The sequence below is a fragment of the Phalacrocorax aristotelis genome, chromosome 15, assembly GCF_949628215.1.
Source record: "Phalacrocorax aristotelis chromosome 15, bGulAri2.1, whole genome shotgun sequence".
NCBI lineage: Eukaryota > Metazoa > Chordata > Aves > Suliformes > Phalacrocoracidae > Phalacrocorax > Phalacrocorax aristotelis.
In genome coordinates, this window is record NC_134290.1 from 13,991,550 (window position 1) to 14,008,358 (window position 16,809).

A 16,809-nucleotide genomic window follows, 5' to 3' on the forward strand; every position below is an offset into this window, starting at 1 on the left:
CTGCTCTTGCTGACAAGGCCTGAAGAACAAAATGCACCAGGGACTGAATGAACCTGAAGGTTTCTCAAAGGTTTTAATCTTGTTTCCTAAGGACTGACCCCGTCGGATCTAGTTTGAATGACAAGCACGGCTGCATTATGCCTTCTAAAAATCTCTTTGGTGATGAGAAGATTTCAATTGCCAGATGGTGCAAAAGCAGCGAACTGCAGGAAATGTGCCATCATTTCAAAAGGCTTTAAAACATCAATGTGCTTTCAACGGGAGCTGCATCCCAAAGTGTTTGAGGAAAGTAAAAAGCTTCAAACATTCGTGTCTGACCAAGGTAGTCTGAAGTTGCTATGAATTTATAAACTCATCCAAAGAGGTAGCAGACTTGCATACGGGTGGAAAGCACTTCTCAAAGCCGTATTAGAAACAGCCACTCGTTCGCTCCTTTGTAACCATGTTTCGCCTTGGTATAAGCTTTGAAGATTTTGCAGAGCTCTCATATATCTTTAAAGGAATGGTGGTTTGCTGCGATTCTCAGAGGTAGTAGGAACTGAACACTGATCTTTTCTCGTTTTTCTCTTGTTGTTGGTTAACAGTTGTTCCTTTGTGGTTTCAAGTTTGTTACATTTTGTTTGTTATCTTATATTTAGTTTGTTACCATGTATTTTCTTGTGTTGGCCAACAGGAAGGGACAAGTTATGAAATTAATTCAACCTCCATTTTCAATCTTCACCGCCTCAGTCTGAACTACCATAAATTTTCTCATCCTATCTCTAAGAAGACAGCAATTTCTCTGTACTTGAATACGGCCAAAATATTTGTCTTTTATGTACACAGGCTCTGTATTGCTTACGCGAGGTCGTGTACTGCTTGCTTCCTCTCCTTTTTACCCCTCCCACATCAGTAAAAAGACACACAGATTTAGTGAAACCCTTGACTATTGATGAAGAGCTACTTACTGCAAATAAACCACCACAAACCAATGTAAAATAAGAGCATAACTGACAGAAAGACAAGGTGTCACAGCATTTCATTTGGAGAGGAGGCAAAGAGAGTTAAACTAGTTTTATTTGGATTCCTCTAGAAAAAAATGGCATTTGAATTTATCAGTTGGATGCCAATAACAAAGAGCATGGAAGTTTTAATAAAAAGGATGATCACCAGCATGGTGGGAAGAGAAGAACGACATTGCAGGTTGCAGAAATTCCCCTTGGCCAGGAAGGTTATGAAAGAGAGGTTCATCTCGTACGCAACGCGTATTGTTTTGTTACTCTTTTCAATTTATTCTGGGAATAAATCAATGTATCCCTCATGACTGGAATGGCCTGAGGTCTCTCTTACTACTGCCTGCCACCAGCAATTTTTGGTACAGCACTTCTGTTGTCAAAGCCCAGCCCTGCAAGGGACTAAAGACCTCCATGGAAGCATGAAAGTGCATCAGCCCAGAGGAGGTACAGTGCTTTCAGCTCAGGTTGTTAAGTACCTTTTTGGATTTTAAATATTTCCTGAGTTAGAAGGACCACATGTTACTTCTTTTCCCCCCTTTTTTTTTGCACGGCGTTTAAAGAACTGCACTCCATACTCAAAGGAGATTATTTTTCCTTCTTTGGGAGAGACAAGAAACAACTGAGAGAGGTTCAGGACACTACAGTAAAAGACTCAGAATGCCAATTCTTATGGCCTGTAGGCCACAGTCATGCACCCACATAAAGAGCCAATGTGACCTACCAAATCAGGATAAGCCACTTCTGTTCTTAAAATGAGATTATATTTATGAAATCTCATAAAGCTGTTTTAAAAAACAGCGGGTGGGTGGCAGAAAACCTCTTGCAACTCCAATAAAGCAGGGAAGAATGCAGAAAAGATGAATCTGCTTTGCTTTTTCCATAATGTTATCTCTGCTTATCAGCCCAGAGACAGCAGAGGAAACTACAGCAGAACAACGGAGATGTCAGCCCAACACCCCTCTCCCACCATGAATCAGGTGCCTCCATGCATGGCTGTGGTAACCCAGGTGCGTAATGTCAGCAGGAGGCTCTCCCACTTCCTTCTGGCCTCTGAAACAGTATACCAAACAACACGTATAGATGTCACTAATGACAGGCCATTAATTGTTTAACTAGAAGAATCCTCCTCTTCACAGAACCCCAGACTGGCAGGCTTAGAAGTGGCCTCTGGAGCTCATCCCGTCCCACCCCCTGCTGGAGCAGGTACCCCCAGAGCAGGGGCACAGGGCCGCGTCCAGGCGGGGGGTGAATGTCTCCAGGGAAGGGACCCCACAGCCTCTCTGGGCAGCCTGTGCCCCTGCTCTGGCACCCGCACAGGGAAGGGGTTTGTCCTCATGTTCAGGGGGAACTTCCCATGTTCCAGCTTGTGCCCGTGGCCCCTTGGCCTGTCGTTGGGCACCACTGAAAAGAGCCCGGCCCCATCCTCCTGACACCCGCCCTTCAGGTATTTATAAGCACTGATGAGACCCCCCTCAGCCTTCTCTTCTCCAGGCTGAACAAGCCCAGGTCTCTCAGCCTTTCCTCCCAAGGGAGATGCTCCAGCCCCTGATCCCCTTGGCAGCTCTGCGCTGGCCTTGCTCCAGCAGTTCCCTGTCCTTCTTGAACTGGGGGGCCCAGAACTGGATGCAGCCCCCCACATGTGGCCTCACCGGGGCAGAGCAGAGGGGGAGGAGAACCAACTCTGAGTTCCCCTGCAAAGCAAACACCCCTGTGGGAGGTGGCCCCCTCCTGAAGCCCTAGGGCATTGCTTCAAGAGATTTGGTGCAGTGGGGAAGTCACAGAACAGGGGGATTACAGCCTCCAGTGAGAGCTGGTGCACACCACAGGACACAGCCGCAGCCAGTGACTCCCAGAGCATGCACTGATTTATTACGTTCGGGTCTGATTTCCAGATCTGCCCTGCAAAGCAGGAGAACCGACCGTGTGCCTTCTGAAGCAGAAATTTGTAAATAGGTTTGCTCTGTAAGAATTAAATTCTGTCATTCTTATTCACTACCATCTGATTCTGGAAACACGTCTTTGACAGGCAAGGAAAGACTGGGAGGTTTTAAAACTATTTTTTTTTCTCTCTTAGTTAGAGTTCTTTGGTCACCAAATTCTTAAATCCTCAATTATTGGGATGTTTATGTTGATACAAAGCAAGACCTTTTAACCATCATACTTAAAATTATCCTGAAGTTTCCATGTTCCGTCTACAATTCCTCCTTGTGTGCTCATTTTGCAAGTACTTTACTTTGAAGGGTAGATTGAGATTGTGTAATGAAAAAGCTAAAAGAGATAAGGAATTCTTCTCCCTTAGTGTCAGATGTCTGCAATAGACCCCCCACATCCAAGGTAATTGCCTCAAACTTTCAATCTCAGCAGAGAGAGGCAGAGGCTGGCACTTTTATAGTATGATGCTTCTCGTAATAATGTAGACACTGGAAATAGGTGAGATTAATAATGCTCCAGAGGAGCCTGTTTTGAATATAAAGGGAATTTAGCCTGCTACTTTGCAAGACAGCTTAAAATTGGACTGTTGAAGCATATCCCCAATAATGGTTAGAGAAAGAATATGAAGAAAATATTTAACAGTCACTCTGATTTTCAGCCCTCCATCATATTTGCGATTGTGTTCATCTGATCCTTGTGCCTTGGAAAAGCTAATCTGTGTCCTCATTTTCTTCATAACAAGACCAATCCATTCCCAGCTCTGGTGCTCCTGTCAAGCCAGCCATCACCAAACTACTCCTGTCACTCTACAGTTGACTGAATTCCCGTGTTTTTCCAGTTGTATGGCTTACATTCATTACCACCCGACTTGGTGCTTTGTGTCTGGATGGCACAAGGAAGGATCTCTGGAGTGTAATACAACAGTCGGATCAAAACACATGATGAAATGTCAATAATCTTGATCCATGCATTAAGTTGAAATCTCAGATTTTGAACTTTCACAAAATCTGAGGCAGAAAGCTTTCCGTGTGACAGAAGTTCTGTTTCAGTCCCCTGCACTCAAGAAATGTAAATGTTGAAGATAAAGCTGCTCAGCAAGCGTTGATATCTCTACACTGAGGTGACAGATGAAGTAAAATGCCACGGCAAGGTTGTGGAGTGAATTGGTATGAAAGCTACTGCTGGAACTTCATTTTCTGAACCTCCTACCCCCGACAATAGAGGTGGCTTTCTTCCTGCCTGTATCCAGATGTGTGGAAATCACATCCCTGCAGGTGTTAGGAACAGGAAAGGTTCAGTATCTGGACAGACTGCACATTTATCTAACTTCCAGAATGTGCTCACAGCCACCAGCAAGAGAGCAGGCTCTGAGTCACAGGTGGAAAGAGACAATCCAGTGCAGAGTTGTTCTCTGTTATTTAGCAAAACTCAGAAAGGAGAGCCTCTTAATTAAACACTCTACGCCTGTGAGATTTCACAGCTTGTCTTGCCCATTTGGGGACAGCAGAAATAGCAACGGGGCATTCGGTCTCAGTGAGACCTACAGGAATGGTCAAATCCCAGGTTCTGCCAATGCCCCCTGCACCACCAGCGCTGCTTGCGCCCTATTTTTCTGCCTGCCAAGATCCCTAGGTAAAGGCCAATGAAGATGGACTATAAGCCTGAATAGGACTGGGTAATGGACTGTGTTTACATTGCTTATTTTAGGTAATCCATGAAATATGAGGGGGTTTTTATTGCTATTCATTGCTAGCAAAGTCCAGCCTTGGAGTAGCTCTGTTAGGCTCAATAGACTTACACAGTGTCTTTGTCTCTGTAAGCTGAGCTGCACATTCATCACATCCTTTGTCAGCTTTGCTGGTAATTCTGGCTTTGTCTAATTGCTTCAGTCTTTTGAAAGGATTATGATTAAATCTTTCCTAGTAATTTCTAATTTTTTTCCTAATTTTAAGCTGCTACATTATTATGTAGATTTACTCACCCTCTTTAGAGACACCAGTGTTCGTTCCCTGGGGTTTTTTTTCCCCCCTTTTCTTTTTTCCACTGTGCATCTGCAGAAGTCGGGTGCTCCTGGCAGCTCCCAGGACTAAACGGACAGAGTGGAAGAGGCTGCTGAAGCCTGAGTATGTTCAACGTGCTGTGCTGATGAGCTGCAATATGTTGTTTGAGTATTTCCTTTCCACATGGCCACTGCTGGCAGCGAGGCAGGACTCAGCCCTGCCTGATTAGGTGCGTAAGCCAGATGTGAATTATGAGATTCACCTCTATTTTTCACAGATGCAAAAATATTAGGTTCCTAGCTTGTATCTGAGTCCACGTACGTTATGGACACAGAGTAGCATATATTGTTAACAAGTTATTTACTGGAGCAAAAGGAAAAATTCTCCCAGGCCTATTCACAGAAGTGATGGATTTCAGTAAACTAAATAAGCTTTAAAGGCAGCGTTTCACATCATCTAGTTCTTTTTCCACCTAATAAAAACAAAGCGGACAATTTAGGCTGGAATTTGAGTGACATAAGTAGTACCTCCCTTCCATCCTCTCTAAAAATATGTATTCCAGTGTCCTCCTCTCACTCTGAATAGATTGCTGGTGAATGGTTAAAGCCAGAAGAGAAAGGACAGTAAATTTAGTTCTCTTATAGACTCCACTAGGCTAAAGGGTATTTTTGTTTGGGTTTTATTTCTCTGAAGCAGTTCCAGAAATGCCGTAACACGCTGCAGAAGTCTCATTCCCAGGACTCAGCCCTGTGACCGGCAGCGCTTGGTTGAAACTCGGCAAAGCATATCGCTGTCCCGTGACGTTGGTGGCCTTCCCACAGGCACCAGGATGTGCTGGGAGGAACACCTGCAGCACGTGCCTTGGTAAGTGCCTCCTCCTTAGAGACTCTCTTGGAGAATTTGTGGAAGGAATCTCTGATCAGGAGCAAATTCACAACAAAAGGAGGCGTCGATTTGTCAAAGGCTATTGAGCGTATCGCTAAACACAGCACTTGTATGTTATGGATTTAATGCTTTTGCCTACCAGTGGGTCAACTTCTGGATTAACACTGTATTTTCAAAGGTGCTGAGCACCCACGATGACTTCAGTGGGAGCTCCAGCGATGCCAGTACTGTGGGCCTCAAAGAACAAGTGCTCCCAAGATAAACGTTAGAGTTACAAAGAGAGTTAGAAGGCAAAATTTAAACCAGAGTATAGAATAAGCCTGTAAGAATACTGAGAGAAAAGGCAGGGGTCATACTGTGATCACATGGGCTTCTCTAATCCCATTGTAAATCTATCTCTGAATGTGTATGTATTCTATATTTAATATGGACCAATTCAGAGCAGCTCAAACCCCACGGGAAACCACAACAAACAACACTTGTATGCTGTCTTACATCCTTATCAGGTTGCCAGAGAGTTCGTGCCAGTGGGGAAGTCTGATTTTACACAGTGCTAAAAAGAACAGCTTCTTCCAGATAAAAAAAAAAAACAGATAAAAACAAGCTAGTAATGAGCTCCTCAGCACACATGATTATATAATTCAGCTTTTTAAATATGTAAAAACACCTGCTGACTTCAAGCAGATTTTTAAAAAGGCACAACACAGGAATAAATGCAGGTTATCTCAGAGAAACATAAAATTGTTTAAGCTAGAAAAGACCTTCAAGATTATCAAGTCTGACCATTAACTGGGCACTGCCAAGCCCACCACAAAACCATGTCCCCAGGCACCACATCTACACGTCTTTTAAAAACGCCCCCAGGGATGGAGACTCCCCCACCTCCCTGGGCAGCCTGTGCCAGTGCTTGACAACCCTTTCCATGAAGAAGTTTCCATAATCTCCAACCTAACCCTCCCCTGGCGCAGCTTGAGGCCGTTCCCTCTCGCCCTGTCACTGGTGACTTGGGAGCAGAGACCAACCCCCCCCTCACTCCAGCCCCTCTCAGGCAGCTGCAGAGAGCGAGAAGGGCTCCCCTCAGCCCCCTCTTCTCCAGGCTAAACCCCCCCAGCTCCCTCAGCCGCCCCCCAGCACACTTGTGCTCCAGACCCTGCCCCAGCCCCGCTGCCCTTCTCTGGACACGCTCCAGCCCCTCAAGGGCCCTTCTTGTCCCGAGGGGCCCAAAACAGAACGCACATGCAAGAGAAACCACCCAGGTCATGGCACAGGCTGGATTCTCTGCTGTCCAACTCCTCTACCTCAATGGACTTCACAACCTCAGGGGTGCTCTACTAACATGCATCGCCTGAGGAGCAGACCCGGAACACTTTTCAGTTCTTAATTAGAATGATTGTACCAGGTGTTTGTCAATAACTCCCCCCTGACCCCAAACGTCACTTTTTCTGAGTTTGTCCAAAAGTAAATCCTTTCTGAAATGGCAGGAGTTGCACTGGGGAACGTCTCTCTCAAATTCTGTCCTGTCCCAGCTGGGTACCCAAATACCCTACTCTCTGGGTTCTTTTGAGATAAACATGTCTTTTTTTCCTCTCCACAATCACTAATCTGATTTTTACTGCAATTAAAAATGAAGACTAACATTAAAAAAATACAACTTTTTTTTTCCTTTTTCCCCCCCTTTCACAAATCAAAATTTCTTTCCTTATTTTTTTTCTTTTTTTCTTGCAAGGACTTAAGGAAGAGCCTTCATGAGACATAAATGAAGGACAACATGTTCTCATCTGCTAGATTTTATGGCTCAGTGGGTTTAACACCGTATTTTACTCTGGCTGTACCACTGTCAGGTCCCATGAAGTAAAAACTTAACACAGAAATGTAAGAAAAAAACCCTGTGTAAACCGAAAGCGTATTTTGCATGTGTTTTTATACGCTATCTCACATCTCACTGACAAGATACGTTTACCAGACGCAGACAAGCAGATCTACTGACATACATAATTCTTCACCGAGGCCAACTGAAGAATATTTCATGCAGGATGACTTTCCTGTAAATAAGGGTTCAGAGAACTAAAAATAAAAATAAGTAAAATTTCATACTCCCTTCCCTGGTCTCTAAGAGGAGAGAGAAATTTCCCATCTGTTCTACCTGACATCTCTATCAGCATTCCTGTCTGCCCAGGGAGGTTTCAGACCTGCAGCCCCCAGCCAGAATGAAGCCAACGCGCATAAACGCCTTCTGGAGAGTTAAGGATCAGCTCTTTGGCTGCCAAAGCTGAATAGCTCTTTTCTGCGCCACTGAAAAGCAATGAGGATGCTTCAGTGAACGCTCTAGGTTGTTTAGGTAGATGAATAGTTGAAGTTGCTTTTCTGGCATGGCCTCCGTACGTCAGCTGGCACTGTCCCATGAATCCGAAAGGCCCACATGGCTCGTGTTGTGCGCTTCCCTCTTCACTCACGTAATATTAGTTCACTTTTGCTATCTAAAACATATCTTCCATTAAGTCACCACATTGATACTAAGTGCTGGTAGAGGCTTTGGATGAGAAAAAAAACTCCCTTAATAAACACATGACCTTTCCTTTGCATTTGCATAAATAAAACTTCCCAGGTGAAACTCGGCATGGTACCAGGGATGCTGCAACGACCCATGTCCTGAGCAGGAGGGAGAAGCGTGAACCCTCCGGAGGGGAGGGACTGGACGAGTGGATCGCGAACATAAATTCACCCTCACTTTCAGCACTTCTCTCACTAGAATGAGGGAACCACCTGGACCTTGCCAGGTCCCCAAAGAGCCACCTGAGCTTGAACAGGGGAGATGGGGAGTTTACCTGCCGGTAGCGTTTGGCTTCCAGTATATTGCATGAAAATATTCACGAGGGAACTTTCAGGGGAAGCCCTACAAAAGCATAACCATGGCTCTGTTACAGAGTACTTGGGATAACCAAAACCAGAAGAGGGCTAGGAGGAAATCAACTTCCTTTATCCTTTACGCACTTTCTCGAGAATCCATTGTTTATGGCCACTATAGCAAATTGCACTATATATTACAGTATAAAATAGCATCTGCAAAGTATTATCCATAGACCTGGGGATCTTGATCTTTAGCTCTTCTTCTTAGTTGATTAAAATGCCAGTTTTCTGTATTTTTAAAACACTGCCAACCTCAGGGATAATCCATAATGACGGGCTGTGTGTGGCACAGTCTGATGGATACTTGGCTTATATTTCAGGTCCTCTTTCTCATGTCAGGCTCTCTCTGTCTCTCTGGTATATTGAAATATTTTGATGAAATCCTCTTATTCCACTGCTTCCTTATTGATACTCCCTCTTTGTCTGGCAAAATTTTAATTACTACAGTACTGCATAACTCCATTCAGTGATTCGATAGTACCTCTGGGGAGCGAAAGCAATTCCTAAGACAGAAAGCAAGTATAGTACTCTACCATTATGTCTCATTTTATGGCTCCTAGCACCCTCTTTACAGCTGCTAATATGTTTTGGTCCCTGTATTCCCCTTACTGATTTCTGTTCTCCTTCACTCAATGCCTCCTTTTTCTCACCCAGAGAATTTACACCCCACCTCTGGTATCTCTCTCTCCCGCTCCCAGTTATAATGCAGTGAATTTCTCTCCTTGCCACGTTTATTCTCTCCCATCTCCCAGAGGCAGGAGTCTGTATAATGCTCCACATCTTCTGCAACACAATTAGCAGCCAGGATGCAACGGCCCGTACTTGGTGTTACCGCGTGTCGCTTAACGCGCGGTGGGTGGATCTAATACGAAAGTCGGAGCAGGAATGCTGAAAACTTCAGAGGACTGAAGGGGAAACTGAACCACACAGGCCTAAATATACCCTCAGAGGGGAACGTACAGCAGCTTTTCGTACCTACTGGTTCTACTGTGTTGCTGGCTCTAGATGCTGACTTCTATTGACATTAAATAACCATTAAGGACAGACAAAGTTCTTCCGCAGGACAGATAGAATTTTGCATATGAACTGTGCACATAGATTATAATGTAATTTTAATTTAAAATTCCATTTGAGAATTAATAGTCTTGGCCTCCTGTTCAGCTAGTCCCCTCCATTTCTGCTCGCACAGCAGCAGTATTGGCTTACACGATCAAAAGCCTTCAGGGGAACAGGTCAGTAGAAAATCTCTGCTCTGCGCTAATACATTTCAACACCTGAGAAGCAAAAAAGCAGCAATTAAGCACAGCAAAATAAATAATTCAATAGTTCATTTGACCTGCCAGGTTGTAGAGGGTTTTTTTAATATCCTACCAGATTGTATTTTAGTTTCGAAGAAGTGTCCCTGGAGAGTAATGCTGTGAGAGCCTGTAAAATGCTATAGTGCGGTATAAGGCAAAAGCTCACCCATAAATGGGGCAACTACTGTTTAAAGAAAAGTTTTTTTGTTGTCAAAGTCCTGAATATTTCATGAGGAAGTGATGAAGTCCTTCTCTGATTCTTTATGAATTAATCTGCCAACTGATTAGGCAGGTAAAGCAGCCATAGATTAGAAAACTCAAATTGTGCTGCAGGTACTTGACTTTTAGAAGGAACACAAACCAAACAGAAAGCTAATGCTCTTTTCTGTGGTAAAGGAATTGGCTTATTTTTAATTGCCTCACAAATAATCCATAGACAGCATTGAGTGGGAGCAATCCATATAGCCTCTGAATACATGAATACGCATCGAAAATGGAGGGAAATATTCATGCAAGATGAGACTTAGTAGGAGAAAAGAACAGCAGTACTTTAACAAGACACTCCCGCATGACCACCAAGTTTATAGGGTTATGGCCCAGGGGGAATGCTAACCTGGTGGGAGAAAAGGAAGCAGTCCAGGTGGAAGGACTGCCAGTCCCTCCTAGTAAAAGAAGATGAGATGAAAATTAAGATGACAGACAACTGCATGGGCATACGAGGACAGAATTAAAATTGGGAGCAAACAGGTAGAACAAGGTTTGAGGTGGCTGTCAGCAGCCCCAGAGGTTGAGGGGAACAACAGGAGAAACACTAGACGGGAAAGCTCTGAGCCTCCCCACCCGGCTCTGAAACAAAGGGGTGCACGATGCTTCTGGTGCACGTTTGCGATCCTCATTCAGCCTCAGCGGCTACTCCAGAAGCCAAGGGGTCTCAGAGCAGCTGCGCAGCGGGCTCAGCACTACTGCCGAGACAAGCACACTTGTTGAAAGGGGCGTACGCCAGGGAGGATGCAGTAAGCGCCAGCACTTTATCTCAGGTATACACACACACGCTCTCATTTACTGAGTAGCCTGGGTCCTTGCTGTGCTGATTTCAACCCTTTCTGACATTAATGCGAAGCACCAAGGTTAAAAAAATCCCAACCCAAACGAAACCGAAATGAAGCACAAAACCCTTTCCTGCTTACTGACACCACTGCCTGGCTTCTCTGGGTAGAGAACATCAGTAGGATCTCAATGTCCTTTGTGGAAATGACAACTAAATTCTCTGCAAGGCTCGGAAAGCTGCAGGGTGGGCAGGAAAACCACTGGGAACAGCACCCGGAGCGTGCTCTCCCCGGTCCCTGATTCTGTCCAGTAGCTGATACTACCCTACATGAACATTTGCAATGATTTGAAAGATTTAGATGCTTTCAAAGTAAATAAATAAATTAAACCAGCTCTTAAGCTTCTAGAAAATTACTGCGACTGATATTAGAGTCTTTCACAGTCCTGGGGAAAAAAACAGGGTGAACATAAACCAGGTGAACTACAAGACATATTTTATTGCATCTTCCATCTTGTAAAGATATTCACAAACATAGAAAAATAAACACTCCACTCCTTTGCAATTAAGTTTCTCTTTGGTTGTAAGTACAGCTATTTTTAGTTTTAGTTTGGGGATATATCCCAGAACTGCAGAGCATACTCAGCTCCACCATAACTTTGCATCATCATTATCAAATACCAGCCTATCTTTGGAAAATACACATTTTTACATACTTAAGGTCCCAGCAGCCCTTTTTCAGCTGACTGTACATATCAGTTCCTTCAGCCCCGACTTCCAATAATGCCAAATATCGGCCACTAAGTGATGCTACAAAGATTTACTCCAGCTGCAGATCTGGGCCATTAAGCCCAAATCTGTGCTTGCCACAGTCGATACCGCTCCCTTGCAAAACAACGGGGATGAGGAAAGGCGTGCTAATTTCAAGCCCCATTAGAAATGCAGGATATAATTCACTGTTTCCATCAAATGTAAATGTAAGAAAATTTATGAGGAAATTAGATTGGTATTCAAATTTCTAAGAAGAAATGGTAGGAAATGACAAGGAGATAAAACAAAGTACTTGAAAGCATGCATCTGCCTCCAGCCCAGAGCCTCCTTAATGGTGTCTCCCCATTTGAATGCTTTGGAAGTTTTGTATTCGTTGTGGTTTAAATTACTTCTCTCTCCATCGAGCTGTACTAGAGCAGGCACAACAGCTCTTTCTACGCGTCTTGCGGCCATTGCAGAAGATTGTCGGCAATGTTGCAATAATCAAGAATATTATTCACAAGTAATTGCTAATGTGATAACGTCAGCCTACAGCCATCTCACCCCTACAGTTTTTCAGCTTCCCTGTTGCTGAGCAAATCGCCTTCGCAGCCGCTGGGACACAGAGCACAGTGTAACGGTACGGCTCTCCCGGTGGGAATAGCCAGCAACTTACCAGCCAATGTTGAATTCAACGTGAGCATCGAAGAATCCGACAACAGGAGAGGTTGCTGCTTTCCAGCCTTGGATTCTGGCTCGAATCAGTCCTTCTCGTTTATTATTGCGCACTATTTTCACCAGACCCGGGTATCTTTTATTGACGTACTGGTCCAGATTAAATTTTAGCTCAACTAAGGACAAAAAAAACCATACAAATATTCAGAGTGAGAAAAGCCTTGCAACATTTTGCTTTGCTTTGATTTATTCTGCAACAGAAAGGGAAAGAAATCCTTAAATACTCCTAAAGCATCCTAAACCATCCTAAGCCAGTCTCGCAGATACAAACCAAGCACCACAGTTGTGGCCTGGACCAGTTCCAGGGGTATCAGCTCAGTGAAATTCTCTACGTATCGGAGCAGTTACTGTTAGACTTGCACAGGTTTTGTGTGGCCCAATGGATCTGAGTGTTGTTCTGAAGAGATAGTTTGTCTAAATATTTTTACATAATTACTATTCCAATTCTCTGATGGTTTGCATTAGGTTACGGCTGGCCTCGGGAGGAGCAATTCTGACCTTACGGCAGTGGAACACGGGAGACTGGTGATTTTTTTGGTTTTTCTGATTTATGCTATTCAGTAAGAGTTTGAAAAATAACCTCAATGGATTTTGGGTCAAGACCTAATTCAAATCAGAATTAATTTCCCTTAATTTTAAGGGTTTTCCCTTAAATATAATTAAGACTCCTCAATACCAGTCTTCTTCCCTGTTGAGCTAAATGGATATTGAACATTTCAGATAGACTACTTCTCTTTTGTTCATTTTCAGGCATTCAACGACAGATGGAGCAGAACTCATTCAGTCCTTTATTCAGCTTCATTTCAATAGGCTTATAAACACGCAAATTACCGAAATGGTCTCGGTATTTTTTTTAAATCAATCTAGTTTGGTAATTCATTTACACTGCAACTTATTCATAATGAGGCTTTTACTCAAATATATTTATTAGGAAAACTGGTAGAAGCTTCCAGGACATTAGAAGCCTCATTCTTCTGATCTATATTACACAGTAGAATCATTATCATGAGAATCAAAGACCTGATAAATCTCCAGTTATCTAGAAGAATGACAGAGAAAAGCCATATAAGAGTTCACTGAGAAACAATGAGTCCAATTCTCCTCTGTATTACATTGACTCAGACACTTTGCAATCTCACATAATCACTCCACAGGTTACACTGCCATAACTGAAAGCAGAACTGGACAAAAGGTTTCTTAAATCCATAGGTTTTGGAACTCATTTTTGTCCTTAGTGATTTGTCCTCTCAACCTTCCTCTCTCTTTGGGGGTCTCGAAGAGGAACAGCAACTTAAAACTGAAAGATTTAAAGCTGTTGATCTGTGGAGGAAATGCTAAACTTAAGTAAGCCTTATTTTAACAAATACAGTTTGGGAAGCCTAAAGTATAACAACTTAAAACACAATGCTGTTAGTCGCCTGTATCCTAAAAGCCCTTCAAACCTGACTGTCCCATGAAACACGTTGATCAATAGCACACTGCACACCCATATTTTGAGTTTTGGTGGCTATAACGGAAGTGTTATTTTCACGTTAACAGACCAGATGACCTGAAAGTTGCATGTGCTTTGTGCGCATTCTGTTTCATACTTATAGTTTAATTTACTCCCTAACTCAACAATAACAAAAACCAAACCAAAACAAACAAAAGAAACCCCAAAATAATCAGACTCAAAATCTGATATTATCAACACCTGTTTAAATCATGAAGCAGCAGAGCATGCTGCCTTGTAAAAGAGCAGGAACTATCTTTAAGGAGAATCTGTAGCCCCACTTTTCCTTGGAAGTAAAATTTAAACTTCCAGTCTATTAATGATGGTATTCCACTGGGTCTGAAAATTTGGAGAATAGTGTCATTTCTATATTAAGGTTGCCTACACAAATATCATTCATCTTGTGAGGATTTCAATGAAACCAGCAGGGTTTATCCACATAATGTTTATTTATTATACAAATAGTTAATATTTACTCACAGCTTTGTGCAAGTGGCTCAGCCAAGCCTCTCATCAACAAACACAAACTCTTGTAAATTCTGCTGACTTCAGTAGAGGTACCTTAATTTATACCAACTTACGATCTGGCTCATTAGCCATAAATCAGTGGTTGCAAGGATGACCCTCCTCCCCCAGCTCTTGGCATACAGAATGACTCAATGCTGTTTCATCCCAATGTTAAAAAATAAAAACATTTCAGCCAGTAGTGACCAAACCCCCGTTGATTTACATTTCATATCCGTTGCCCACACACGACACAGTACTCAGAGGAAAAGTTAACGTATGTTCACCATTGTCACTGTTGTCATCGACCAGAATGATCTCCTTGAGCAAGTGCGACGGGGTGTGATTCACAACGCTGTGCACGGAGCGCAGGATGACAGAGAGTGCCTCGTTTACAAATATAAAGACCACAGAGATCTGGGGCAGGTCATCTGCGTAGGTCATCTGTTTGCACCTGGAGAGGAGAAAGAAAGAACTGAAACCCAAGGAGCCCTTGGGAGGTAAGAAGAGCATCCTCTCCTCATTGCTCTCCAGCATATAGAGACTTACAGGCTTTGTTCTTTCTAACCCCAAAGAAAGATGTGGCGAAAGCTCAAAAGAAGCAACATAGCTAGGAGCAGCAAACTTTCCAGCACTTCAGTAGACAGCAAAGTGTATCTGCCTGCACACAGACTTGTGGCGGCTCTCATTCTCTGGAAGGTTAAAAGCATCTCTTGAAAACCAAAGGAATATGAGTGGCTTTGCTCAAAAACAACCTGGAGAAGGCCCACAATGCTAGAGCCCGTCTATGCTCCCAGGGGAACCGTCAGAAGGTCTGCTCTTCTCTCATAATTAGATCTCATACTTTTAAAACCAGGACCCCCTCAAGCAAAGTACAAAGAGCACTCGCCACCCTTTCTGGTTCTGCAGTTGTGCAGCAATAACAAATGGATGACTTTGTTTGTACAGGCATGCACTGGCTGAAACATCTGCAAAGCAGATCTGCTCCATCTGAGACGTCACCTCGGGAGGCGGCTACATCCAGAGATTCAGAATTTCCTTTCATGCTTGCTCACTGCTGCATATAAGTTATCACCGACCATTCTGAGAAGAAAACCCAAAGCCTGGAGAAGTCTCCCAGCACAGAGCAGAGCCTCTGCTTCCCAAGCCCCCAGCCCATGCCCCTCTGTAACACCATACTGCCTTATTTTAGTGGAATTCTCTCCCACTAGCAAAGATGTTAACTTTAAAAAATTACTGACATGTTCTCACAGTCAAAAGCCATTCAGAATTACCATAGCAATTACTGAACCTGCTCTCTAAAGTACCGCTAATGATATCACAGGAAATGACTTTTCCTGCTCTTATCAAACTTCCTGACCTCTTTCCTCATTACTTTGGCATAACAATCACTTTTTCCCCCCACTATCAGCAGTCAGGGGGATGGGGAGGGCGACAAACGCTTGACTAGTGGGTAACCTCTGGAAATCAGTTATGAATCCTACTAAAGTGCAATTATTCATAATTCCTACTCATCCCAGCACTACTTGCTCAGAGACCTGAGTACTTGTCATTGATTACAGTGTTACCATAGCTACTTACTAGCAGCTTGCTGGTGGCCTGTACCATACAGAGGACCCCTGTGTAAAAATTCTGGCTAAGCAGCATTCTTACACAGTCTAAAAATAAACCTTGAACAAGGACAGAGTTCTACGGGAGGTGTGAATGATCTGACACAGCCTCCTTTTTGAATTTCTTTTTGAATGTGATTTTCCTCTTGACCACACCAACATATCAAAGAAGTCCATCAGGAACACTTCACAAACAGGAATGAGCCATCAGCTAAAAACATAGACCTTGCAAGATTTCCCTTGATGAGGGACACCTTTGAAATGACAGCAATTTGTTCCAGAACCTCACTTGTATCAGCAGGACGTAACAAATTGCATCTCAGTAAATCAGACTGACACAAAAGCGGTGGGTGCATTGCTGGTGGAAGGGAGGCAGAAGAGGGAGCCCACCCCAGGTCATGCTTCCTGGTGGGGTCCTGCATCAGTACCCAGAGCTAGCAGGAAAGAAGGGAAGCAAAGGAACCACATAGCTGAAGTCCGGAGACAGCAAGGAGGTTGTGGCAGAGGAGGGGAAGGAGGAGGAAGTGCAGTGAGAACGAGAGGACAGGCAAAGCAGTGCTTCCAACGTAGAGGGACAAGCAGTCAAAGGCAAGGTAGGGTGAGCACAAAGGTCAGAAGCAGAGAGGCATGTGTGGAAGGACCCAGGTACCTTGCCT

General features: G+C 43.7%; 1 protein-coding gene across 2 annotated transcripts in view; it reads right to left on the reverse strand.

Annotated features, from left to right (window-relative positions):
* GALNT9 (polypeptide N-acetylgalactosaminyltransferase 9) overlaps window positions 1-16,809 on the reverse strand; it is a 161,087-nt gene that overhangs the window by 90,919 nt on the left and 53,359 nt on the right. For both annotated transcript variants that reach the window (XM_075110223.1, XM_075110224.1), the window contains 2 exons: window positions 14,831-14,997; window positions 12,489-12,663 (listed from right to left, as the gene is read on the reverse strand). In XM_075110223.1, the coding sequence (XP_074966324.1) occupies window positions 12,489-12,663; window positions 14,831-14,997 (342 nt within the window). The remainder of the gene's footprint in view (window positions 1-12,488; window positions 12,664-14,830; window positions 14,998-16,809) is intronic.